The sequence below is a fragment of the Medicago sativa genome, chromosome 2 (genome assembly GCF_051527215.1).
Source record: "Medicago sativa cultivar Bolivia chromosome 2, Bolivia_mono, whole genome shotgun sequence".
NCBI classification, from domain to species: Eukaryota; Viridiplantae; Streptophyta; class Magnoliopsida; order Fabales; family Fabaceae; genus Medicago; species Medicago sativa.
The window spans coordinates 71,630,004-71,656,367 of record NC_140750.1 but is presented as its reverse complement, the minus strand read 5'-3'; the positions used below and the strand labels follow the sequence as shown (position 1 = coordinate 71,656,367).

Below are 26,364 nucleotides of genomic sequence, written 5' to 3'. Positions count from 1 at the left end.
TAGCCGTCATCTTTTGCACCATCTACTCTCTCCCAAAGCCAAAAAAATTTACTACACAACACAATAATCTCTCTCTCCCTCTCTCTCATAGTCTCTCCCTCTCTCTCAAAGTCTCTCTCTCTCATAGTCTCTCTCATGTACACTACTAGCAATTACTACACCTCTTACGCCCACCATTAAATGCAATTGCACCATCTCAATACACTCAGCAATAACTCATCACTGCCACAATTTTCCTCTCCATCCGTTCACTCTATTTCTTTTTCTCTTCCTTCAATTCCTTTGTCCTCTCACCTTCTTCATCTTCTTCATCTTCTTTTCTTCTTCTTTCTCCCTTTAAACAATCTACTACCTTTTTTAAGCTAGACCGTCCAAAAACACTCATCAAGCTTTCGTTGCTTAATTTATTACCATATACCCAACTTTCCATAACTTCCTCAAAAAAACCTTCCTTCTTTTTTCATATTCATCTTTGAAAAAAGTGTCTTTTCTTTTTACTTCTTTTTGTGCACCATAGTAGATCTACATTTTTTCTTCCTCTTCTAGCTTCTATCTCTCTATAGCAACTACCCTTCCTCTTGGTAAGTGGGAAAAAAAGTCTTTGTTATCATAAATTCATTTCACATCTCATTCACACCAATATCATTGTTTTTGTAAAACTAAATCGGTTCACAAGTTTTTTTCTTTCAAAAAAACTTATGTCTCCGTCCATATAGTTAGGGTTGCTAGAATGTCATATATTTATTTATTTTTTTTATTTTTTTCCCATCTTTTTATTTATCTGATTATGCTTGTTCTTTTTTTTAAGAACCAAAAGAATTTAACTATATAGTATTTCAACGATACAACGATTTTTCTTATGCTGATTTCAAGTATAACAAAAAAATTCAACATGCATTTTAATTATGTCATATAAAGAGCATATGCTTCTAAGAATTGTTAATGATAAAGAAAAAAAAATCTGGACTTTGATCACCCCAATATTTTTCAGTTTTTGTTTATAAAGTGAGGTCACGTTTTTGTATTTGAGTAATTTTTTTTCTCTCATGTTATTTACGTTTTTGTTTCCTTTTTGAAGTGACACATTAATCTCGTTGAAACACCGCTAAAGCTGACAGAAGAATCTAAGAAAGAATTCATCATCTGAAAGCCATTTAAGGATCTAACAAAAGAGAGAGAGAAAAAAAATTAAAAGAAGGATTTTATAGTTGAAGCTTTTTTGATTGTGAAATATGCAAGCTGGTTTAATGATTCCAGCTAGTAACATGCATTCAATGATCGGAAGAAACAACAATAACGTTGGTGTCTTTGGTTTATCTTCATCTCTCTCTCTATCCCAGGTGAATCTTCTTCTTTTTTCCATAACATTTTTATCAAAAATTTTAGTATATTAAATTTATAATAATAACAATTTTGTTCTAATGTTAATTTAATTTGATAAAGGGTCATCTATTTTGACTTTATCTTTGCAAGGGTAATTTTTTTTATAAGTCAACATTTGGTCTTTAGTGAAAGAACAACCTAAACAAACAAAAAAACCTTTCTTTGTATTTTACCAGTCCAAGTATCCTTCTCGTTATTCGGAAACCGCGTTATTCCTTTTCACTTTTTCACTATTTAAACTCATTTTCCTCAAAAACATCAACCTTGGTCAAATTCACATGTTTTTCTTTTTCATCAAGTTTCTCCAATTTATTTACAAAAAAATAAATAAACAAATAAAAATGAGTTTTTGTTGATTTTGTTGTTGTTGTTGTTGTCGTTGAATGTACTATGTACTATGTATGTACTATACTATATATATTATGTGTTATATTGTTTTTGTTAGATTGAAAACAATAAGCATTTGGAATCTTAAAGATCTGTAGAAAATGTTCCAGCCAAATCTAATGGAAGCTGGACAACATCATCAACTTCTGCCATTTGACATGACACAAAACAACAACAACACTTCAGAAAGTGATGTTCCAAGAATCCGTGAAGATGAATTATTCGACAGTGCTACAAAATCTGGTAACAGTGAAAATCAAGAAGCTGCTAATTCAGGTGAAGATCAAGAGCCTCGTGCTAAGAAGAAACGTTATCACCGTCATACACAGCATCAGATCCAAGAAATGGAAGCGTAAGAAGAAAAAAAAACAAAAAAAACATAATCCATTTTTTATTTATTTACTTTTTTTTTTTGTAAAAAGTAGTTAAATTTTAAATTTTTAACTGTTTTTTCTTTTTTGGTTTTTTGTTAAATTAATTTATGTGGTTTTGTTTGTTTAGGTTTTTTAAGGAATGTCCACACCCTGATGACAAGCAAAGGAAGGAACTGAGCAGAGAGTTAGGGTTAGAGCCATTACAAGTGAAGTTTTGGTTTCAGAACAAACGTACTCAAATGAAGGTATTTGATTTTATTAATTTGGAGGATTTTTTTATTTTATTTTTGGTTGAAAAATGAAGAGGACATAGAATGATATTTTTTTTTGGTTTGCAGACTCAACAGGAGAGGCACGAGAATACTTCACTTAGAACTGAGAATGAGAAACTTCGTGCCGATAACATGAGGTTTAGAGAAGCTCTAAGTAATGCTTCTTGTCCTAATTGTGGTGGACCAACTGCCATCGGAGAAATGTCGTTTGATGAACATCACTTGAGGCTTGAAAATTCCCGCCTTAGAGAAGAGGTATACATTCATCGCATTGATTCAGAAATTACACCAAGTTTATGGTGCGATTGATAGACACATATATCAAGATCAATCTTGTTGAACCAAACGCAGTTAAAACATACATCAAGGTCTTGGATCCCCTACAACAGTTGCACGGTGCAGCGACCCTAATGTAGGGGATCGAAGCCTATATATTTATGGGCGTTTGAAAAAAGTATGAGATTGAAATGAACAATGGTTTTGTAGTCTCCTCGACCAAAATTAATATCGCATCAATCATATTAATTTAATTGTAATTCACTAAAGAATAAAATTTGCAAAGTGACTTTGACTTCAATTTAAGTCTTGATGATAAAAAAAAGCTATTTTGTTTTTGTCAAAATTTCGTAATGAAGTGAGTGACCTATTGTTATTCTATCTCTATCATGATAAAAAATCTTCTTCATGATTAACTATATTTTAACCTTCTTTAATTTTGGTGTTAATTTTCAGATTGATAGGATATCTGCCATTGCTGCCAAGTACGTAGGAAAGCCAGTGGTGAGCTATCCACTACTCTCCCCTTCATCGGTTCCTCCTCGCCCTCTAGAACTCGGCATTGGTGGTTTCGGAGGACAACCAGGAATGGGAGGAGATATGTATGGAGCTGGAGATCTTCTTAGATCAATAAGTGGACCTACTGAAGCTGATAAACCAATGATAATTGAGCTAGCAGTTGCTGCTATGGAGGAACTCATTGGAATGGCACAAATGGGTGATCCACTTTGGTTGCCTACACTTGAAGGAGGTTCCATACTCAATGAAGAGGAATATGTTAGGTCTTTTCCTAGAGGAATTGGTCCAAAACCAGCTGGTTTTAAGTGTGAAGCTTCAAGAGAATCTTCTGTTGTCATCATGAATCATGTTAACCTTGTTGAGATTCTCATGGATGTGGTACGCATACACAAGCTTTACATAATTAAAATATTTTCTTATCTTACATTAGTATTAGAACTTATGCAACATATTTTTTAATATTTGTAGTCTTTTCTTCTTCAAAAAAAATTATTTGTAGTTTTTGACACTATTTTTGTTCTTGTGGTTTATAAGAACCAATGGTCCACAGTTTTCTCTGGCATTGTCTCAAGAGCAATGACACTGGAAGTGCTATCAACTGGGGTGGCAGGGAACTACAATGGTGCATTACAAGTGGTATGTACATATATGATTGATTGTATAAAATATTTATTTTTCTTTGTTATATGATAATTATTATTTTTTGACACAATTATATGATAATTAATTAATACATTTTTTCTAACGATGAAAATGAATACAATTGAATTTTCAGATGACAGCAGAACTGCAAGTACCTTCACCACTTGTGCCAACTAGAGAGAGTTATTTTGTGAGGTATTGTAAGCAACATGCTGATGGAACTTGGGCAGTAGTGGATGTTTCTTTGGACAATTTACGCCCTAGTCCTTCTGCCAGATCCAGAAGAAGGCCTTCTGGTTGCTTAATTCAAGAAATGCCAAATGGCTACTCAAAGGTTATTTTTGTCACAATATTCTTTTAGTACAAAATTAAGATTGTGTTTACATTTGCAACTTGATTATTTTTCTCTATGTGGATTAACTATAGGCTATTTTTTAAAAAAAATTTCCCCTAGGTTATATGGGTTGAGCATGTTGAAGTGGATGATAGAGGTGTTCATAATCTATACAAGCAGCTTGTTAGTTCTGGACATGCATTTGGTGCAAAACGTTGGATTGCAACCCTAGATCGACAATGTGAAAGACTTGCTAGTGCCATGGCAACAAACATTCCCACAGTCGATGTTGGCGGTACCAATACAAAAACACTACTCTTTCTCGTTTTGGTTACACAAACATCTCTAATGTTTTTTTTTTCTTCTTTTCATCTAGTTTTTTCTTCTTCCTTTTGATGGAATTTTTCATGATTAATTGTGATATTGTAATGTTAGTGATAACAAACCAAGATGGGAGAAAGAGTATGTTGAAACTAGCTGAAAGAATGTGCATAAGCTTCTGTGCTGGAGTGAGTGCCTCAACAGCACACACGTGGACAACACTTTCAGGCACAGGAGCTGATGATGTAAGGGTCATGACCCGTAAGAGTGTAGATGACCCAGGAAGACCAGCTGGCATTGTTCTAAGTGCTGCAACTTCTTTTTGGCTTCCAGTGCCACCAAAAAGAGTTTTTGAATTTCTTAGAGATGAAAACTCAAGAAGTGAGGTAAGCAAGCTAAGGAATTATTTCAAATGAAAAAACAATTATGCACCAATCATCATCTAATCTTAAAGTTTTAGGTTGCATTACTGTGTTATCATAGGTTGTTAGATTATTCTTGATTAAGTAAAATTGCTTTGTTTATAGTGTATGACGTATTTATTCTATACTAAGCTCATATGAAGTCATCATCTTATATGATTTTATATTAGCATACGTCTAGTTTCTACTCTCCATCATCTTATATCAATTGCTTTGAATTGCATAAATACATCTTTGTCAATTTGCTAAACAAAGTGTGACACCGACTCCTCATTTTAATGAAGACTCTATAATAACTTTTGCATGAAATTTTGTTCCCTTTTTTTATCTTATGTCATCTGACTTTTTCATAAATTATTGTCAAATTATTATTCAATCATGTATTATCCCTAGTAAAAAAATCAGTACATTTACATCAATGTTGTTTTTATTATATCGTCCTTATAGTTTTTCTTACAAATTAGGGTTTCTTTTGTTCAAGTGTACATTTTTAACTACTCCATAAAATATCCAATTACACAATGATATAAAAATAAAAATGGTATAAAAATAACCAAAAGGCTACCAAATTCTTGAACAAATTTTTGCTGATTAATAATATTATCATCTTCATTTTGATCTTCATCTTCATCTTGATTAAATAAATTATTTATATATGATTCATCTAACTAATTTTCAACTCTCGAAAACAGTGGGATATCCTTTCCAATGGTGGAGTTGTCCAAGAAATGGCACATATTGCTAATGGAAGAGATACTGGAAATTGTGTTTCTCTACTTCGAGTGAATGTATGTTGACTTTATGCCATATTTACTAATATATTTAATTATTTTTATTTAATATGAAAGCTATTGTCAATATGCAAATTCCCACATTCATTCGGCTCAAATATCTATAACGGTTTGATCAAAATTGGACTTTTCAATTCAAACTCGGTATTTTGAATTACAAAATTAAAACAAAAATTTGCACCATCCAATTTTGATCAAATATTCATTGATGTTCCAAATGTGTGAATGCATAATTCCCTATGAAAAATCTAAATTGAAAATGTCTTGGTTATTTTGACTAAACTATATTTGCTATATTAAATTATTTTCATGTAGAGTGCAAATTCAAGCCAAAGCAACATGTTGATATTACAAGAGAGTTGTACGGATTCAACAGGATCATTTGTGATATATGCACCTGTAGACATAGTTGCAATGAATGTGGTTCTAAATGGAGGGGATCCAGATTATGTAGCACTTCTTCCATCTGGATTTGCTATACTTCCAGATGGGACAACCACACCAAATGGAGGAGGTGTTGGTGAAACTGGACATGGTGGTGGATCTCTTTTGACTGTTGCATTTCAAATATTGGTTGATTCGGTTCCAACGGCAAAACTTTCTCTTGGTTCGGTTGCTACGGTTAATAATCTTATTGCTTGTACTGTTGAGAGGATTAAGGCTTCTTTGTCTGGTGAAGTTGCTTGACCATCAAGTCATCTAATGTAACGGATACTGTACCCTAATTAGTTTTTTTAATTAATAATCACATATTAATATTTTTGAAATATAAATCACATATTAATGATGTTGTTACTCTTGTGCAGTTAAGAAGAAGGGCAAAGGGAAAAGCATTGCATTTTGGATGATGAGGAGGCAAGAGAACTTAGGGTTATATAAAAAAGACGGTGAGAAGTCAAGAGCGCACCTTGCAAGATTTCCTTCTCAGAACGACCAACTGAGGACTGAGAGGATTAAGGTTCGGGAATTGACTTCCTTAGATAATAGTAAATGCAACTCCTTCCGTTTTAAATATAAATAAAAAGTCAAATGTATTTGGTTCAAATTTAAACTAAATACATATGACTTTTTGGCTTATATTCAAGACTATATGGAGTAAGAGCTAAATTTAAGATATTCTCTTCACCTTCTAAGACAATATATCTATAGTTGTTAGTGATATCATTTTGATTATGATTAAGTTGTAGCTTTAATTTGATGTAACCTCTCATGTTCCTTCTATTGTCATTTGTGCTTTAATTAGATCTTGCACTACCATGCAAACAGTGGTTAATTTCTCATTACATGATCCGTTTTATCCTTCTTTAAGGTTTTGAAATGTATGATACATTCCATTTTGTCTACTCAATTTCAGTAACTTAGATTTCTTGATTGATTATTAGTATTGCGTTCATTATTTATGACATAAATGTTGGAAAAAGTTATGTAGTTTAATGTGTCACGCAATAAAAAATGTCTATGATCGACAAATGATCTGTGTAAGTATCTTAACATGAGGTAAATGTAAGTTTACCTTAAAAATCAAATTATGGGCAGGTTGCTTCTATATCAAACTGACGTGTATAGATTTAAATATGAGGTTATTGATGTGTAATTCCTTCACTTTTTGACCATGGATTTCACCCACAAAGGAAATAAGTTAAATTAGAGTATGTTATTTTGAATTTCCACAAAGCGTGGAGAAGTGGGTATTCTACATACTTAAATTTTTATTTTAACATATCAAATGTTTCACGTTTTAACATTTAAATTATACTTCTTTAAAAAAAACATTTAAATTATACTTGCAGAATTAATTTCATCTATTTTGTTCTTATCTAATCTGGAAAAAAATGTGAGGAAAAGTACAATGTCTACTTACCAAATTTTATTTATACTTATTTGTAATAAAAAATGTATTCACTCGATTGCAAACTGTTTATTGTATTGAAAAGCTTCTTATGCCGATGTGTCAATTAGAATGGCTAGGTTCATTTCAAATTTGTAAATCACAAAAGAATGCAAGAAAAATAGTTTTCTTCTCTGTCGGAGAAGTTAAATTCAAATTAGTGTAATGCATAATATAATATACGCAAGGTCGGGGTTCAAACCCTGGCCACCATAAAAAAAAAAATCAAAGTAGTGTTGTTTTTAAGATATTAGAGTATTTAAAAAAAATCTTTTTTTTTTTTTTGAACAAGGAATATTTTAAAAAATCTATCGCAAAACTATACGCAGCTGGATAATGTATTCAATGTAACCAAAATAAAAGGATAATGCATTCAAGTTACCTATATATGGATGAAGATGATCAATCGGTTGAATTGTTTATTTGATTTGTCAATTACAAATCTAGATGATATGAATCTCAGGATAAAACAATATTCAAAACTAAGATAACATATACCACCCAACAAAAAAAAAAAAAATCTAAGAATTAATAAAAGCCAACTTGACGTAATGAAGATTTCTGAAAATTTTATCTGTCAATTCTGCACAAAAAGTTAACAACACTTGCATATCAAAACTAAAATATATATATTATCAATTATCCTCGATGTATCCCCCAAGCTCTTCAATGACCACAACAAGCTTCTCATAGTTACACAAAGAATTTTGTTTGATAATGAATTCTAATTAATGATGTAGTCTTTTTTTTGTGGTGTCCGAGATTCAAACATCAAACCTTACATATAATATACATTATCCCTACTAACAGAGCTAAGCTCACATGGATAACTAATGATGTAGTCTAAGAGTTACACAAAGAGTTTCATTAGAGAAGGAATGAGAGTCTTTTAATATCAGAAGTGTGAAAGAATGATTTATAAGCAAGTGAAAATATGATTGAGGAGTCATTGTAAAAACAAATTTTACGAAATTTCCTCAAGTCTACGTTAAAAATATTCGAGCAATGCTATATCTCTAGAAAAATAACATCAAGAATTCTTCAAGAATAAAAAATAGCCAATCACAATGCACTATTTGCCACAATTCAAGGAGGTGTGGCTGAAAAATAGGAAGTGGACAAATAAATCATCCAATTAAAATTTGCCAACTGTGTCTTGAAAAATTCTTGAAGCTATTTTTCTTGATAAGTAGCATTTTCCAAAATATTTTATGACTCGAGTCATGCAGTTAGAACTTAAGAATTTTCTAACATGATCAATTCCTCCTGTCCAGGAACTTTTTCAAACCAAATTTTTATACCATGACAAGTCAAGTCGTCTAGAAAAAAAGAAAAAAAAAATCGATGCAAATTTTTGAAGCATGACTGGAATCAACATAAAATGAGTTTTACCATGAACTATGTCTAGAGATTTTCCTGAAGATTTTTTGGCCACATGCATGGACATATCCAGGAATTAAGCTTAGAGGGGACCTCATTTAAGAGAATAATTTAGTAAAACAAATTCAAATGCACAACACATACAAGAAATTACAAGATACATCCAAAGGAGGATGAATTCATTATTCATATGATGACTTAACGATGAAATATTGAGTAGTGAATCATTGATAGTGTGCAAATAAAACTGTAGGCAATGAGTTGAAACTTCTTGACAAAGTTGCATACGAAACATCACTATTTTTTTTTTTTTTGCGGCTAAGGGTTCTTGCTAAGGATTAATGCAATTAATTAAGCCTAAAAGGCTTAATAAATGATCTCATATAGAGTTCACTCAAAAATATAATAACTCACCTATATTAAAAAAAAAAAAAAAAAATTGGGAGAACCCTAACCTTTGTTGGTCTCTCTTTTACTCCCGTCCCTGATCACATGAATTGGGACAACCCAACCGGAAACTTAAAAACATGTTTTTTAAAAACATGCATGAGATGAAAAAGGTTTTCCTAAGTTGTTATGTTCAATCCCTAAAAAAAAAATTGTTATGCTCAAAGAAGATATTGAAGGATACGTCTTACATTCAATTTTAGTTTAATTTTATTTCATATGCTCAAAGATTTTTGTTTTAATCTTTAAAAAAAGGTACCGAGGAGCATGCATCCAGAGTTTTTTTTTTTTTTGAAGGAGCATGCATAGTTTTTAGTTATGCTTTACGTTTCACATTTTCTTACTAGCCTTGAACTCAATCATTCAATGAAGTAGATAGACGAAACATTCTTTTGTGTTTTTTCGTAGACTTTCTTTATTGAAAGTAGTGTGAATATATTTTTTAACTAGAATGTGAACATTCGTTCGTTTACCACGTTACGAGAGTTTTACCTCTTTTGTTAGATAAACTTTCATTTCATTAGTTAGAACACATAACATTATGTTACAAACAAATAGATGTTTTTTCACACACAAAAATTTACTTTTATTATTATAAACCATTACAAGTTACAAAAATTACAAACAGCTATTTTATAAGATAATCAAGTGAAAAGTAGAATTTTTTTTTTATACCCTTCATTTAGTTCTTTCACCCCCATGTTTTGATAAATAGACAAAAATACCTCTAAAAATGGGCTTTGGTCCAACAGAGAAGTAGAGAAAGCTTTACAAACAAAGGAGAGTTGAGTTGCGAAGGAAGGAAGAAGAAGAAGAAGATGAGCAGCGAGACAAGACCAGTGCCTCGTCGTGAGAGTCCATGGGGAATTACAGGAGAGAATCATCCTGAACCCAAAGCTCATCGTTGCAATGACCGTGTTGAAGATGTTATTCAGGTTTTTATTTCAAAATCATCATTATTCTTATTACTGGGATCTGATACTTTGTTAATTTCTCAGATACTTTGTTTTATAATTCAACATTTTAATTACAAGCATTATAGCATTTGTTCTATCTATTTTATTACATAGCTTAATTGATTTGATTGTACTACTTTTGGATTAATCGTTTATAAAATAAGCGCTTATGTAGAAGCTTTTTATGTAATCAAATTGTTTTCATAAGCTATATTAAAGAACATATGAAAATTAGCTCGAAACAGCTTATGGACGTGTCATAAGTTGTTTCCATAAGCTCTTCCAAATAAGAGTTATTACACACATATGTGGAGAAGAGCATGAGAGATCATCGGTCATCCTAGGGAAACTATACCGGCTTCAACTTATTATGATGTAACTAGTAGTAAAGATCCTGTGCAAGAGTATGGAATCGTGGGGAACAAAGGCGTGAAATTTCTTCATATGTCATGTCATTAGCGAAAAGACTTTTCTTAAAATAGATAGATTGGTTGCATGGTTTGAGGTCTGTGCTCATTTTAGCCTGTTCTCTATACTTTTACATGTTTCCAAATTTTTTTATCGGGACTTAGGAATAAATTTGATGTTGTTATCTTCAAGTCCTAAAGGCTGTAAAATGTGTAGGCTTGCTTCGAGGGAAACCCATTCAAGACTGTTCCAGGACCTTTCAAGCTCTTCTGGCAGTGCATGCGTTCTAAACCTGGGTAAGATTATTATCTAGCTTGCAATTATGTATTTTCTTAGGAAAATCAATGTTTATGAACCATGCCACTGAATGTTTTGGTGTAGATTTAAACAGTAGCAAACTAAAAGAGTGCTATCTTTATCAAGATAACATACATTAACAGTGGTATAACTTGTTGAAATCTGCTTGGGATGATTATACATTAAAGTTGGCTATTCTAGTTTTAGTTTTTCACCTTTATTACTTTATTTGCACACCTTGCCTTGGCTTTTCCTTTACAAGCTCCTTATGTTGCTTGCGACATTTGTGGTTATTGCAGCGAGGAACCAACTGAGCCATTTACCTATTTGGATTTGGATCCTCCGAAGAGAGAGTCACAACCCGTGAAACATGAGTAGTGCCACTTTCCCAAATGCCTCCGGAACAACTTTTTGTGGTTTTGTCTTGAGTATTGCATGGTCTTTTTGTGGTTTCAACTTTTTCATCCATGTTGTGGATGGTTTATGTGAAGATTATATGTAATTAAATTGTCTTTGGCAAAGTAGACACCCTTTGCCTTTGTTCTGCACTTTGATGCACTTGCCAAATAAAACATGGCTAGGTTCGTTTTTTAATAATATACATGATAGTCTATTGATTACTTGTATGATTGTAGAAATCCCACTAGTTTATGTTGGCTAGTTAGTGTTTGGGTTTCATTATTATGTGTGGGAAATTCCAAGTCTTATTACATCCTTGTAAATCAATTAGTGGTGCTTTAAGATGCTCTGGTAAGATGATGCATGAGGTGAAATAAATATGGAATCAATGTGATAGTACATGCCTTACACTCTACCTGAAAATCATGGCAGAGTCTTGCAGTTCTGGTTGTATTTGTTTAAGGGGAAATGCTAACAAGACCCTTAAGAGCACTTCTTAAGAAGTCCAAAAAGGAAATTTTATCTTTGGAATAGTACATTCAACAACTTGAAACTTTAGAAATTGGTTTTTTCTACTTAAAACTTATTTAAGATTACCTTTGTTCGGATGTGTATTTCTTGATAAAAGAACCTTTTTTTCTTCTTCTGTTCAGAAGTGTATTTCTGAAATCTTGTGCTGTTTTTAAAAAACATGGAGGTGGGTAAAGCTGAATTCTAAACAAAACCTTGTAACGGATTTGGATTCTCTCAATTGTAATTATTTTTGGAGAGGATTATGTGGATGATCTTGCCATTAAAATGCATTGGACCCCAGATATAATCTTTATAAGTTTTATAACTCGATGCATTTTAATGGTGAGATCATCCACTTAACCGTTTTTTCACAATTTGAGAGAACCCAAATACATGCATGTAACTGCTTATAATTATTATTTTGGTCATGTCACTAGTCAATGTGAAGTTTGCAGCATTAAATATATGTAGGTGTCTTGATAATGAATGGTCAACAACTGTAAAATTTAACTCTGATATCACTTGAGAATTTGTGTGGAGCTTACACAACCCTTAAAGCTTACTCATGGAGTGAAGGCTGTCCTTCTCTTAGAACCATTTTCTCTGTAATATCACTTGTCAATGTAAAATCTCAAAATAGAATAAGATGTAGACCATTTGTGTCAACACCACTGAAGTTGGAGTGTGGAAATGTCCATCGTACAAAATTTAGAGATTGGCCTTTTGTAAAAAATGCATCTAAAACTTCATATTAAAGTCGCAAAATGTTCAAAGTTTGTTACCATTAAAATTAAATGTTGTACAAGAAGGTCCTCGTGAGCTTAGCTCAGTTGGTTTGGACAATGCATAATATATGCAAGGTCCGGGGTTTAAATTCTGACCACCACCAAAAAAAATGTCGTACAAGTAGAGAAAGAAGTTCTGGAATGATCATTTGAAGTTATTCACTATATTTAAAAGGATTGTATATGTTTTTCAAAAAGGGTCGGCTTAACGTGTCAACCCTATTGTTTCACAAAGATTATGTCAGCAGTATGTCTTGATAGCCGTACAACACTCATCAAAATGATGAGTGTGGCATAATTAGCAAACTGGCTTTTTTTTAATTGTATATGTTGAAATAGACTCAACTGTAATAACTAATATTACTTCATGTAGATGTTAACAAAAGAGGATAAAGTGTGATTCAAACCTTTCTTGAAAAAAAGGAATCTAATTTTCCCAAAACTTAAATAATATTAAAATAACTTCAACACAAGCTTTTTTTTAACTAATTGTATTCAATAAATTACTGTACTCATGCAAAAGCTGCTTCTTGGTAAATATAAGTAGTAGATATGATGTTTACAGTAATATTGTTAACAATTTTAAGTGTGTTGCGCCATAAAGTAGATTGAATATGCTGCACTGAACCCTTGCCATATACGTATTGATCAAAGGTTCACTACTATTGAATTTTACAAAAGGAGCACCATGCAATATAAGCCTATAAGACGGTAATTTTGCTACCTGAAACAAGCAATTGTGGAAGAAATAGTAATTTTATTATGAATATCAATTTCTGAATGGAAAATCTCCCTTATTCTTGAATAAATCTCTTCCTCAAAACCAGAGGAAACCAAGCATAGCTCACAGCACAGAGTTGAGCACTTGAACTCAAAACTTATATATATGAAAGTATAATTGCCTAAATCCTGTGTATGTTGGCTTGAAATATATGTTGTATATTTTTAATTATTATATTTCAAAAGTTAAATATAACCAAGTCTCTCCAAAATATTGCTTTTAACGTTTTTATCAATTTCAAAATAAGCTAACTATGACTTGGTTTTCTTACTTGTCAATAAAGCCTTGCATATATTTCTCAACTGAAAAATGATTTAATCATGTGGCTAGTTTTGTGGAATATGTGGCACTAAATATCTGCCTTTGACTTTGTCCATGAATGGGTGGTTAATAAACTTTGTTTCACTCACATAACTTAGCCATCATGTTTTATTGACATATATAAGGAAGCTTGCTTGCTGCAGAAAATTATGAACCTGCACATAGCATACATTTATTTACTCTCTCACTTCATATTTCTCAATACACAAATTATTTTCCCTCATCCAAAATATTGAGTTTCTAGGTTACTTCTCCTGTTATCTTTGAGATAAATTTGAGCTGTTTGTCACCTCCGATTATGATTCATAACGGAGAAGAACTGTTGTATCCTGGGAGGATATGCGCTTATGACAGTTTACTATTCTGCAGGTTATTGCCGTTCATGGTTTCGTGTTTGTTTGCTCTTCAGCTTCAAATCAACGCAATTTTAAAGATAGATAAGTCTAATGATCTCTCTCTTTTGCTTATTGATTTTAATGCTTATATGTTTATGCTGATTATTATTTTGAGATAATTCATATGTCATTATTTTACAACAATCTTGAGGATTTTATTAATGGAATTATTTGTACCCTAATTTCAGAATCAATCTGCCAATTCAAATATTATCGATATCAATGGTTCTGATAATAAATGTCATCATCTTGTTCAAGAATTCAAAAAATTTAAGCTATTAAGTGCCCAAATTAAAAAAGCCCTAAAAGCTAGTTAATGGAATTAGGAGGTGGATATTCAAGCTGATACTGATACATTTCTGTTTGATCAGTGAAGGATGTAGTGTCCTGTTTTGGTGGAAACGTGGCGGCTGGAATGTCATTCATGGTATGTGGGATACTTATACACTACAATGCGTGGATTGCATGGTATGTTGCATTTTACATTATTTTAGTCTTATTAGAATGTGCAAGTATATCACTTACAGGATCTATGTGTATGCTATGATATGATTATTATTTTGTCATGAATTTTGTGTGTGTATATATTCACATATTCTTAATCCATCAGAACATATAGCATATGAGGATTTGTGACATATAGGCTTATGTGAACAAAGTTGAAATATTTTTCTGCACGCTACAATTATTTATGTGGTCTCTTTTACACTTTTATAGTAATTCTTCTATTTTAAAATTTGGTTCTTGTGCATATATGTAATTGCCATGAGTGAATATATGTATTTTTTGTGATTTGAGAAAGTTATAAAAGCCCGTACATAATCTATACTATATATATAAAGAAAACTACCCCTTTCAGCACACTTTTGGGTTGAAATTTTCTTTCCAAAAATACCCTTAATTTTAATTTTAATTTTAAATACAAATAACACATGTAACAAATAGATAAGAATAAATTTAATTTAATTCTTCAAAAAAAAAAGAATAAAATTAATTTAAGGAGAAAACTTACGCACAAGTCCTTATGTACTGTTCTTACTGTTAGCCAATTATAAAATAACACGCGGATTACTAATCCATGTCACTAATCGTCCCCGTTAACCATCTTTTACCTCCGTTAACCACATATCAAACTCACAAAAAACTAACACAAAACAAAAACTCATGTTACTTTTTTATCAGATGATTTTATGTTGTACATCTATGTTGTTCCCCTCAATACAACCGACAAAGATTGCCAAGTATTTTCATATCCCTTCCACAAAAAACAGTATTTCCATATTTATTTTATTACTTCCTCAAAAAACAGTATTTCCATATTATTTTATTAATTTATTAATATAAGTTACTCTTCCTTAGCTTTTGATCAATTGTAACAAACATGAGCAAAAAATAATGGTAAAGATTAGACTTTAAATCCTCTAAAAAAAGATTAGTAACAAACGTGAGCAAAAAATAATGTTCAAGATTGGACTTTAAATCCTCTAAAAAAATATTAGTAACAAACGTGAGCAAAAAATATTGTTAGAGATTGTACTTTAAATCCCCTATAAAAAGAAGATTAGTAACAAACGTGACCAAAAAATAATGTTAAAGATTGAACTTTAAATCCTCTAAACAAAGATTAGTAACAAACGTGAGCAAAAAATAATAATGTTAATGATTAGACTTTAAATACTCTAAAAAAAAGATTAGTAAAAACGGGAGGAAAAAAATGTTAAAAATTGGACTTAAATCTTCGGATAAAAAGATTAGTAACAAACCTGAGCAAAATATAATATTAAAGATTGGACTTTAAATCCTTCAAAAAAAAATTAGTAACAAACGTGAACAAAAAATAATGTTAAAGATTAGACTTTAAATCCTCTAAAAAAAGATTAGGACTCAAAATATTTTAGAAAAAGATTTGTTAACACTATATTAAATATTAATAAGCAGGGTTCTAACGTGAGTAAAAAATAATGTTAAAGATTGGACTTTAAATCCTCTAAAAAAAGATTAGTTACAAACGTGAGCAAAAAATATTGTTAAAGAATGGTAATTTAAATCCCTAAAAAAAGATTAGTAACAAACGTGACCAAAAAATAATCTTAAAGATTGGACTTTAAATCCTCTAAAAAAAAAATTAGTAACAAACGTGAGCAAAAAATAATAATGTTAATGATTAGACTTTAAATACTCCAAAAAAAAAAGATTAGTAACAAACGTGAGCAAAAAATAATGTTAAAAAGTGGACTTTAAATCTTCTGATAAAAAGATTAGTAACAAACGTGAATAAAATATAATGTTAAAGATTGGACTTTAAATCCTCTAAAAAAAAAAGATTAGTAGCAAACGTGAACAAAAAATAATGTTAAAGATTAGACTTTAAATCCTCTAAAAAAATATTAGGACTCAAAATATTTTAGAAACAGATTTGTTAGCACTATATTAAATATTAATAAGCAAGGTTCTCACGGTTAATAGTTTGTTCCCGCATTGTTTTGTTTTTCTCAACCCTCTGCATCAGAATTCAGAGTTAATCTGTTTAGTTTTTTTTTCGTTTTCTTTCATGTTACAACTAACCAAAGTCGATTAATATTGTGGATTATATATCTGACTTTGCTGGTTTATAAGCGATTATGATTCAAATTGTTTACAATTAATTTTAAGAATTATTTGACTTTACTGGTTTATAATGCCTATACAAACTATGATAACGTCGCTTTTTTTTTATATAAAGAGAACCGTGGTTTTTTTAAATTATTAAATAAAGGGAAAATAAGCAATAACATCCCCTGTCGTTAAGCTCCTTCCACTGCAGTTTAAAGGAATAAAAGCATTGCTTTTTTCTATGATTCCAAACGTTTTGCATGTATACAATTGATAAACTGCTCCCATGGCTTCCATCCAATATCCAACAAAATACAATGAAATCAAAGTGTTAAAACCATTTAAACAATTCAAAATTGTTAAATGACAATCACACTCATTTTACCAACAACTAAAAACAAAAACACTAGAAAGATTCAAACCATCATCTTTTGTTTTTGATTACATTCAAAGCACCATCTGAGAGGCTATAAAAAGAGAGGACCGCTAAGAAGTATGGATACGAACACCGACACCAGATACAACACGGATACTGACACGCCAATAACGTTGATAATTTGAGAAAATCATATAATTTAGGGTAATTATATTCGTGGATGCGGATGCCACACGTGTTCAGACACATCTAATACGAGGAGTGTTTGTGATTCATAGGCGAGGAGTAATATCATAATTCATATATGGTCAAAAGAGCCATAATCACACCTATAGATGATGATGTTCAAAAATTGAATGACATAATTATCAATTAGTTTCCAGGAGAATAGCATAATTTGTTGTCATTTAACGAGGTTGAAAGGGATACTCATAACTTATATCAACAGGAATTCCTAAACTCAACTGCTCAAGGAAGTATCCCACCACATATTTTAAAGGTAAAAAAAAGTGCACCTTTGATGTGTTGCGAAACATAAACCCTATATATGGCCTGTGTAATGGAACACGATTGTTATATCGTGGTTTATTTAAGAATATGTTGGATGTGGAAATCCTAACACGAAGCAATGCTGGAAAAAGAACATTCTTGCCCAGAATTAAATTAAAAACAAATGTGAGTTCATGACTTCCCTTTGTGCTTAGTAGAAAACAGTTTCCCGTTAGACTAAGTTTTGCTATTACCACAAATAAGTCACAAGGGCCGACCATTTCCAATGTCGGAATCTATCTTCCATGACATGTTTTCAGCCATGGTCAATTATATGTAGCTTTATCAAGAAGAGTTTCTCAAAATTCAACAAAAGTTCTCATTAAAGAAGCAAAAATAGAAGGAGAATATGGAGACTTTACGAAAAAATGTAGTTTTTAAAGATATTCTTTTATCGCAATCATAGCATTATTTCTTTTACATAACATGTCATTTATACATTTATTTATGATGTTTCTTTTACACAACACACACATTTATGTTATGATGTTACTAATTACTATTAGAATAAACAAGAAATGATCATTATTTTACCTTAATTTTATATGTATGCAAACTAAAATATGTTGAGTTCAAAAATAATTTTGTTATATGCCTTGACAATATTTTGTTTATAAATTAATATATCAATAATGTCCATAATATTTTGAAATTTTAAAATTTTAACCAAAATTATACAAACAAACATAATAAAATAATCACATGTGTTAGCGCAGTAAAAAGAGCGGACATACGGGCACGATAGTGTCTGTCTTTCCGCTAGTTTATATAAAGAAATGTAATATTGAGAAACTTTTCAATAAGTTTGAATAGCTTAAAGTTAAACTGTTTAGCATTCCTTACAATTATATGATGATACTTGATTGAAGAAAATTGATAGGTATAATTTGTTGGCCAAAGTTGAATCCATGACTAATAATGCTGAATTTTTGTGGAATTGTATTACTGTGTAGTAATTCTCTCATGTCCATGCATGTTATCATAAATTATTTAAAGTTTGGTTGATAGTGTGGTCATGAGAATGAATTTATTATAAGTATCTTAGTTCTTTATCTTTGCTATTTTCCCAAATCAAAATTGATTTATTCATGAGAGTAATTTAGCCTTGGTTCTCTTTAAATATAAGATGTAATGACATTGTGAGATTTTATTCTATTTTGAACTATATGCTCAGTACTCTTTCTTTATTAAGAACGTGATGTCTGTCTCCTAGTAGTTGAAATAGTAGCATAAATTATTGGTTGTCTTGTGCAATAAAATTAAAATGATGTTGGTCTTAGTAGAGTTTATCAGTTGCAACTCTAAAGTACAAAGAAATTTGTAATTTTTGTTTTTGATAAATGAATATTACAAGTAGTTCAATTTTGTGTTGGAAAGGAAAAATAGAGTCTGTATATCTGAAATAAGTTTGACCAAGTATACTGCTTTCGTTGTCCTTTAATGAGAAGAATGGACCAAATTATAGTATAAGTTTAGATTATATTAGTCACTGTATTAGAGCAATATAGTGTAATGATGTTTAATGAAACTTGTATATGAAAAAATATAAATGTATGGGATTTTTTTTTCGTGGAACTGTTGCACTTGAAAATTATTCAAGTAGACCTGTATAATATAAATCCACACAGAGATATATTTTCTCAATGTGGAGGTTTGTCGCTTAGAATTTATCTAAGTAGACCCGATGACATATATCGAAAAGTCAATTTGACAATATATGAGATATTGTTTAAAAGTGGATAAACCATTGTATTCATATAAGTAGATTTATCTTATTGATGAATATGTTGTCGCTTAGTAGACAACTAAGCAGACCTGTATGAATTTATTATGAAGATTAAGTTTATAATTGTTAACTTGGTAAATATGAGATTAATTGACTGAGAGACGTCTTAGTCAATATTCTTTGATGAAAGAACTTTTTATCTTCATCAATGTGTGTAAAGTACGTACTAATAAAGCCCCTGGGATGAAATAAATTTGTGAACATCGAGGGGATTGAGACTTAAGCCAATCGAAATTGACATGTGATAGGAACCCAACCTTTGTGATTGGAGATCCCATGAAGAAGGTTCAATGTGGTAAGAACAAGTCACATGTTAGTTCTGCTAGCGCTAAATTTAATCCTAGTCTCTTTCCTATGGTGTATTTGAGTAAGTGCTAGACACTGCAATATTGAGAGGATAAGCTATAATGCTTTCAACGATTATCATATCCCTTATGGGTGGTATATGACTTGCAGCATACACTTGATGAAATCGCCTATATGAGTGTCAAGTGGGGCCGTTTGCATGACATCTTGGCAAAATCTCTAGAGCACTCATGAATACCAGGCACGCGCATGGCCTATTAGCGCACAACCGCGTAACAGCAAGAATTGTGGGGGTGTAATGTGATTATGAGACCTCTAACATACAACAAGTGTCTTGGGTTCCATAGCTTGCTAAACCAATTCACTGTGTGTTAAGTCTTATTAGTCTAGGACGGGTTCCATAACTTGCTATACCGTTCCGATGCATTACATCTACGATGTTTACCCAAGAAAACTCTTTTTAACCTTTTTATTTTAACTTTTGAAATATGTGGGGGATTGTTGTATATTTTTAATTATTATATTTCAAAAGTTAAATATAACCAAGTCTCTCCAAAATATTGCTTTTAACGTTTTTATCAATTTCAAAATAAGCTAACTATGACTTGGTTTTCTTACTTGTCAATAAAGCCTTGCATATATTTTTCAATTGAAAAATGATTTAATCATGTGGCTAGTTTTGTGGAATATGTGGCACTAAATATCTGCCTTTGACTTTGTCCATTAATGGGTGGTTAATAAACTTTGTTTCACTCACGTAACTTAGCCATCATGTTTTATTGACATATATAAGGAAGCTTGCTTGCTACAGAAAATTATGAACCTGCACATAGCATACATTTATTTACTCTCTCACTTCATATTTCTTAATACACAAATTATTTTCCCTCATCCAAAATATTGAGTTTCTAGGTTACTTCTCCTGTTATCTTTGAGATAAATTTGAGCTGTTCTGTCACCTCCGATTATGATTCATAACGGAGAAGAACTGTTGTATCCTGGGAGGATATGCGCTTATGAGGCGGATAAAATCCTCAAGGACAATGACTATGTCACGCCTCAGGTTAGATAATAGTTTACTATTCAGCAGGTTATTGCCGTTCATGGTTTCGTGTTTGTTTGCTCTTCATTACCAGCTTCAAATCAACGCAATTTTAAAGATAGATAAGTCTAATGATCTCTCTCTTTTGCTTATTGATTTTAATGCTTATATGTTTATGCTGATTATTATTTTGAGATAATTCATATGTCATTATTTTACAACAATATAAACCAAGATTGCTTGCCTTTTTTCTACACTGTGTATAATATTAATCTTGCAACAATAATTTCCTAGCCAAGAAGGATGGAATCTAAATATTTTAGTATAGACAAATTTGTGTCAATACTGTTACTATAGTATAAGCCAAAATATCAAAAATAAAAGAAACAAGGACAAAAATATACATATATATTGTTATTTACTTAGGTAGGTGGTGAATCAAACTGATCATCTAAGCTCTGGTCACGTCTCCTTTTCTTACTCTTCTGCCTAAGTATCTCCTTTATTTCTCTCTCTCTCTTATCCACAAATACAATCAAGTCTTTGAAGCTTCTCGAAGATAGAAATGTTTTTCTTGGCCTAGGTGACGGATTTTCCTGGTCAACTTCCATCTCACTCCCTGGGATGAATTTCATGTATTGACAGAACACTCTAACAAAGAATGCAATCAAAGCAATGAGACATGCAATGCCACATATAAGAAAGAGACCCCAGAAGCTTTTAAGAGAGAGTTCATTTGAATCAGTGTCGTTAACTTTTGCACCACAGTTCTGTCTTGAAAGCCATTTGTCGTGGATCTTTTGCAGGTCACCATTTTCTGAGAGTTGAAGAATTGCAGTTGACATATCAATAGCAAGGGGAGAGTCCCTCTGGAATCCCTGTGATCATGGTATTGAACATAAGAATAACATATTGTTGTGCAAGATATATACATAACAATCACTATCATAGAAGAGGTACATAAGAAACAGCTTCAATATGCATAAACTTAGCTCAGAAATCCCTTTACATAAGAGTTACATAAGAAGGGTTTAGGAATTAAAACCGTAAAGCATGCCATTAGAGATACTTACAAATCCCCAACCACTTTTAGTGAACACATTTCCAACGGTTCTGAACTTGCAGTTGGTACCAGACATAAAGAGTTCAATATAAGGAAGCTCATCAACAATAGCTACAACCCCTCCTCCATTTGGTCCACGCGTAAGGGCGTCCTCATATACCTTTGGATCTCTCAATGAAACTATCCTAGATGGTTGTATATTGAGTTCATCTATCAGATACCTTCTTGCAAATGACCCGTCTTGAATTCCAATTGGTTGATTACCTGATATCAAGCTGTCAATTCCTTCAATTTGTGAGGATAGCTGCTGCACTGTGAGGATGGATGTTAAGCTTGCTGTGTAGCTTGAATTGATAATTAATACTACAAAAAGCCATATGATTAGCACAAATCTCCCAAGACCACTCACAGTGTTTTCTCCTGTGCCAAATCATAGCAACCAAGAAAATCAGAAATTTATACTATGTAGCAAAAATTTAAAGTATATGAATGAGAATCTGTAGCACACATACTGTGTGAGAAAAACATTGTTGAGAAAGTAAACCTGCAAAAGAAGGAACAAATCTCAGCAAAAATATGTTACTTGATGCTAAAGCAAGCCGTGCATCAAGAATGGCTTGAGAAACTCTGGAGTTTCCAATGATTAAGCTAAAAATACTAACCAAAAGATTGTCATAATTTGCTTCCTGGGTGGACCTCGGAACTCCGGATTGTGCCTGTGCTCAAGAATCCATACTACAGCACCAACAAAAAGGAAAAAGGCGCCGGTAACACACCACATTTGAGCAGTGAATGGTTTAAGGAAAGCCCAAGGGCTTGATTTGATCTCCTTGACAGGAACAACAACTACCAGCCCTGATTCCATGAAAGGTTGAGTGAAATCCAAAATCCTTGTTCTGTTTGGGACAATTGTAACATCTCCAACAGCTGCATCAAAGTTCTGAAAAAGGAAAAAAGTAAATCAACATAACTACTAAAATTTGAAGACACTTGAAACTCCCTTGGAAATCGGAAACTCAATTCTAGATACAGCATTTAAATATTGGGCCTTGTTCTGAGCCATATGATCATTGAATCACTAAATGAGGCTGCAAATTAGATTTAGAAACTTACATTTAGTGCAACCTGATTAACAAGCTGGCTGTAGTCGGGATTTCTTTTACCATCTCCGAATAATATATATTGTCGCGGAACGGGATAAGGCAACAAGTTTATGGCTGCTTCGAAGATATCAATGCAATAGCCTTTAACTCCTGGTGGATTCTTGTCCTTAGAAACAAACTCGAGGTAGCTTATTCTGTGAGGCACTGCTATTCTCAAAGGCTTTCCATTGTTTGGGAAAACCCATCCTCTTGGTGTAGCTATAGTTTCTCCAGGCCACAAAACATTGAACAGTTTTTGGTTGCTTATTGAAGTGTTAGGTGGTCTCTTGTACAAAACTTCAGGAGCTAAAACTGATAGACCGGAGTAATTAGACCAATAACCGACTCTCCGGAAACCAGATTCACCGATGTTAAGGATATCATATGATGGACGAATTAGATTCTTGTCTACATTGAACTGAATCTGACCACTCAAACCAGTGAAGTTCATTCTCAAAAGTGTAGGGAGAAAGTCCGGACCGCCATTGAAAACGCGAAGCGAAGACAAATGCAACATGCTTCCTTTTGTGTCAATCAGCTTAGGGTCAGATGAGAAAGATATGTTTCCACCTTCTTTGAGTAAAGCATCAAGAGCATAAGCTGCTAACCAAACAGAATCATATGCATATAAAGCATAAGAATTGAAGCTTGTAGTTTCCGTGCCGTTTGCGTTCTTCAACCTAGAGAAAAAACTTTTTTTGAGATTTGTATCAGGAGTGTGATGCCTCAAAGCTACAACACCTTGAAGGAGTTTCAATGTGTTAGTATCAACTGGCTCCATTGAATCCAACTTTGAAGCAAGCCAATCTGTTGCAATCCACACATAACCACTAGTCATCATTCCAAGATTCTTGGCAATAGTAAAAATATTCAAACCATGATCGGGATTTACATGAACAACAAAGACTCTTGATTCCATTAAGTTCACACTATTTAGCAAGATACTGATATCATCCTTGGTGGCTCCAGGAGATAATGCGGCTTTGTAAGATATCTTGCCGCGTTTCTTTGCTAGCGCATCTCCGAGTATTGAAATTCCGTTTCTTCCATAATCATCGTCTACAAAAATGGCAATTACTTGCCTCCATCTATAAAAATCAACAATGTCTGCAATTGCATACATCTGAAAATAGTCGCTGTGCGTGGTTCGGACAAAATATGGAAACTGCAGAGAAGATAGGGTAGGGTCTGTTGCCCCAAATGAAAGAAGAGGTACATGGAGTTCATTAGCTACATGAGCGATGATATGAGCTATTCCTGAGGATTGTGGACCAATTGTGGCAATCACTTCATTCTCCATCAACTGCAAAGCTACATCATCAAAAAAATTAATGAAGCTTGTTCACTTCTTTTTCAAACACAGAGACTTGCAGATAGGGTGTCATAAGAAATTCCTCTCTAAATTATATCCTATATGAGAGGAAGATTATATACTTACTAGTCTTAAACTAGAAATGGATGGTGGTTAATGAGTTCTAGTTAAGGTCTAATTGAACAGAAGTACTCGAGTTTGAGCCCTAACTGAAACAATTAATGGTCAGACTTTACTTATCTCTCAGGCTTTACTTTACTTATTTCCCGTGAGAACCGAAGGTTTAAGACAAAAAAAATACCAGAAATGCCTAAGTAATGAAAAAATAAGGAAGTGTATAACTTGCTCTTGATAAATAAAGACACTAACCATTCAAAATATAAATATATGAATATCATATATGTATGTTTGTATATTCCTCCCCAAAATTAAACCTAAAATTGAACATTAAGAATTAAAGTTTTTGACAAATACCTTCAACTGTTCCAATAAATCCACTGCAATTTGTATCATGAAAAATAACATCCATTTTAATACCAGGAAGAATAGTCTTATTAGCATTAACATCATCAATTGCAGTTTTGATTCCTTGTTGAGCTGATCTTCCAATCACAGAATCAACAGTAAACAGTGCTCCAATTTTCACAACAGTTGGTCTAGAAGAAACAGTAGAGTTTCCAATTATAGCCACAACTTCATTTGGAATCCACAAACAGAAAAACAAGAGGACAAAACCTTTTACTCCTAACACCTCCATTTTTCAGAAAAACCTCTGAAATCCTGCAATTTTTGTTCTACCTTAAACCAACATCAGAACTCAACACCTGTCAAGTACAACCTTTTCAACATCAGCACAAAGTCACAAACAAAGGTAACAACTCATTTTTGCATAACAAAAAAAAAAAAAAAAAAAAACCAAACATATCATAGAATAAGAAACTTTAGACTTGAAAACTTAGATACCGACATACCTGGATATAAAAAAATAAGCCATGAGCATGATCAAGACTTTATTTCATGTATTAAATATGAGCTTATGAATAAATTATGATGAAGCCATATATAAACCAATCAAGGTTCCAAAGTGAAGACAAAAGCTGAAACAGGATTAATAAGTAGGTGTGGTAGCAAAGTGAAGACCCACGTGCATATTAAATTTGTAATATAAGAAAAAAGAATTTAATAAACTGTAAAATAAATACCTCTAAAACAAGTAAGAGTATCTAAGAAAACCTCAAAGCTAAACTTGCATCATGTATAAAAAGGTTTCAAGTTGCAAAGATTCTTAACATTAATTATGATGTATATCAAAGCATGTGATTGAACTTTGAAGACTCAAAGCAAAGTATTATGCACAGTTACACACCCTTTTCAAGAATCAAATTGTCCTCCCACGTTATTCTTGCTAGAGATGGCTTCATCTCTATGTGTCTTTTTAGTCTATTATTATTACATGATTGTCACACATTTTTATTTTTATTTGTTTTATTGATCAAAAGAGGAACCAATGATGATATTAGTTATGCGATGGTGACATGTTTGTAAAGATTTTTAATTTGTAAAGATTTTCATGTCACATGTTTAAAAAGTGGTGTGATAATATTTGCAAACTTGTGAATTTATGTCTTATAGTATTTACTATATTAAATATAAAAGTTTTCTTTGAGATTTTGTCATTTTTAGTGTATGTTTTGTTCAGCATGCGAAAAAAATTGATTTTGAGTAAATTTATTATGCATAATTTATTCTAATAAAAATTAACTTTAAAGTAAAAAGATTTATATTAAGATACAATTATGTAATAGTGAGTTGAACAATAAAATTGAGTCTACGGATCAATTATAGAATTAGAAGCTACAATTTATAACTTCAAGTAAAATCAAATTTAAAAACAAAATCAATTTT

General features: G+C 32.0%; 3 protein-coding genes, 1 long non-coding RNA gene and 1 other non-coding gene across 13 annotated transcripts; 3 read left to right on the top strand and 2 right to left on the bottom strand.

Annotated features, from left to right (window-relative positions):
- The first annotated feature begins 207 nt into the window (after nt 1–207).
- On the top strand, nt 208–7,064 carry LOC146950371 (homeobox-leucine zipper protein HDG2-like). Of its 4 annotated transcripts, none has more exons than XM_085746292.1 (13): nt 208–581; nt 1,079–1,340; nt 1,881–2,122; nt 2,272–2,389; nt 2,483–2,671; nt 3,149–3,589; nt 3,746–3,847; nt 3,987–4,187; nt 4,308–4,482; nt 4,623–4,894; nt 5,623–5,718; nt 6,037–6,425; nt 6,528–7,064. In XM_085746292.1, the coding sequence occupies exons 2-12, from the start codon at nt 1,233–1,235 to the stop codon at nt 6,406–6,408; spliced, it is 2,316 nt and encodes a 771-aa protein (XP_085602418.1). In that variant the 5' UTR covers nt 208–581; nt 1,079–1,232; the 3' UTR covers nt 6,409–6,425; nt 6,528–7,064. The 4 variants fall into 4 exon arrangements, with proteins under 4 accessions (XP_085602418.1, XP_085602417.1, XP_085602419.1 ...); XM_085746291.1 differs by having other exon boundaries at nt 1,869–2,122; XM_085746293.1 differs by having other exon boundaries at nt 1,861–2,122.
- A 3,113-nt stretch (nt 7,065–10,177) lies between these two features.
- LOC146950370 (hexokinase-1 protein) lies at nt 10,178–11,723 on the top strand. The gene is made up of 3 exons (XM_085746295.1): nt 10,178–10,371; nt 11,017–11,096; nt 11,397–11,723. The coding sequence occupies exons 1-3, from the start codon at nt 10,255–10,257 to the stop codon at nt 11,473–11,475; spliced, it is 276 nt and encodes a 91-aa protein (XP_085602421.1). The 5' UTR covers nt 10,178–10,254; the 3' UTR covers nt 11,476–11,723.
- Nucleotides 11,724–12,986: 1,263 nt separating this feature from the next.
- On the bottom strand, nt 12,987–13,112 carry LOC146950369 (U11 spliceosomal RNA). The gene has a single exon (XR_015029565.1). It is a non-coding gene; the product is annotated as a U11 spliceosomal RNA (small nuclear RNA).
- A 933-nt stretch (nt 13,113–14,045) lies between these two features.
- On the top strand, nt 14,046–25,381 carry LOC146950368 (uncharacterized). Its single transcript, XR_015027511.1, has 2 exons — nt 14,046–14,759; nt 20,991–25,381. It is a non-coding gene; the product is annotated as an uncharacterized LOC146950368 (long non-coding RNA).
- LOC146950367 (glutamate receptor 3.4-like) lies at nt 21,365–25,857 on the bottom strand. Of its 6 annotated transcripts, none has more exons than XM_085746285.1 (7): nt 25,662–25,857; nt 24,934–25,283; nt 23,119–24,458; nt 22,668–22,945; nt 22,518–22,549; nt 22,016–22,425; nt 21,365–21,820 (listed from the first exon to the last, which is right to left on the bottom strand). In XM_085746285.1, the coding sequence occupies exons 2-7, from the start codon at nt 25,214–25,216 to the stop codon at nt 21,365–21,367; spliced, it is 2,799 nt and encodes a 932-aa protein (XP_085602411.1). In that variant the 5' UTR covers nt 25,217–25,283; nt 25,662–25,857. The 6 variants fall into 6 exon arrangements, with proteins under 6 accessions (XP_085602411.1, XP_085602414.1, XP_085602412.1 ...); XM_085746288.1 differs by having other exon boundaries at nt 23,119–24,450; XM_085746286.1 differs by having other exon boundaries at nt 25,826–25,857.
- Between the last annotated feature and the right edge of the window lie 507 nt (nt 25,858–26,364).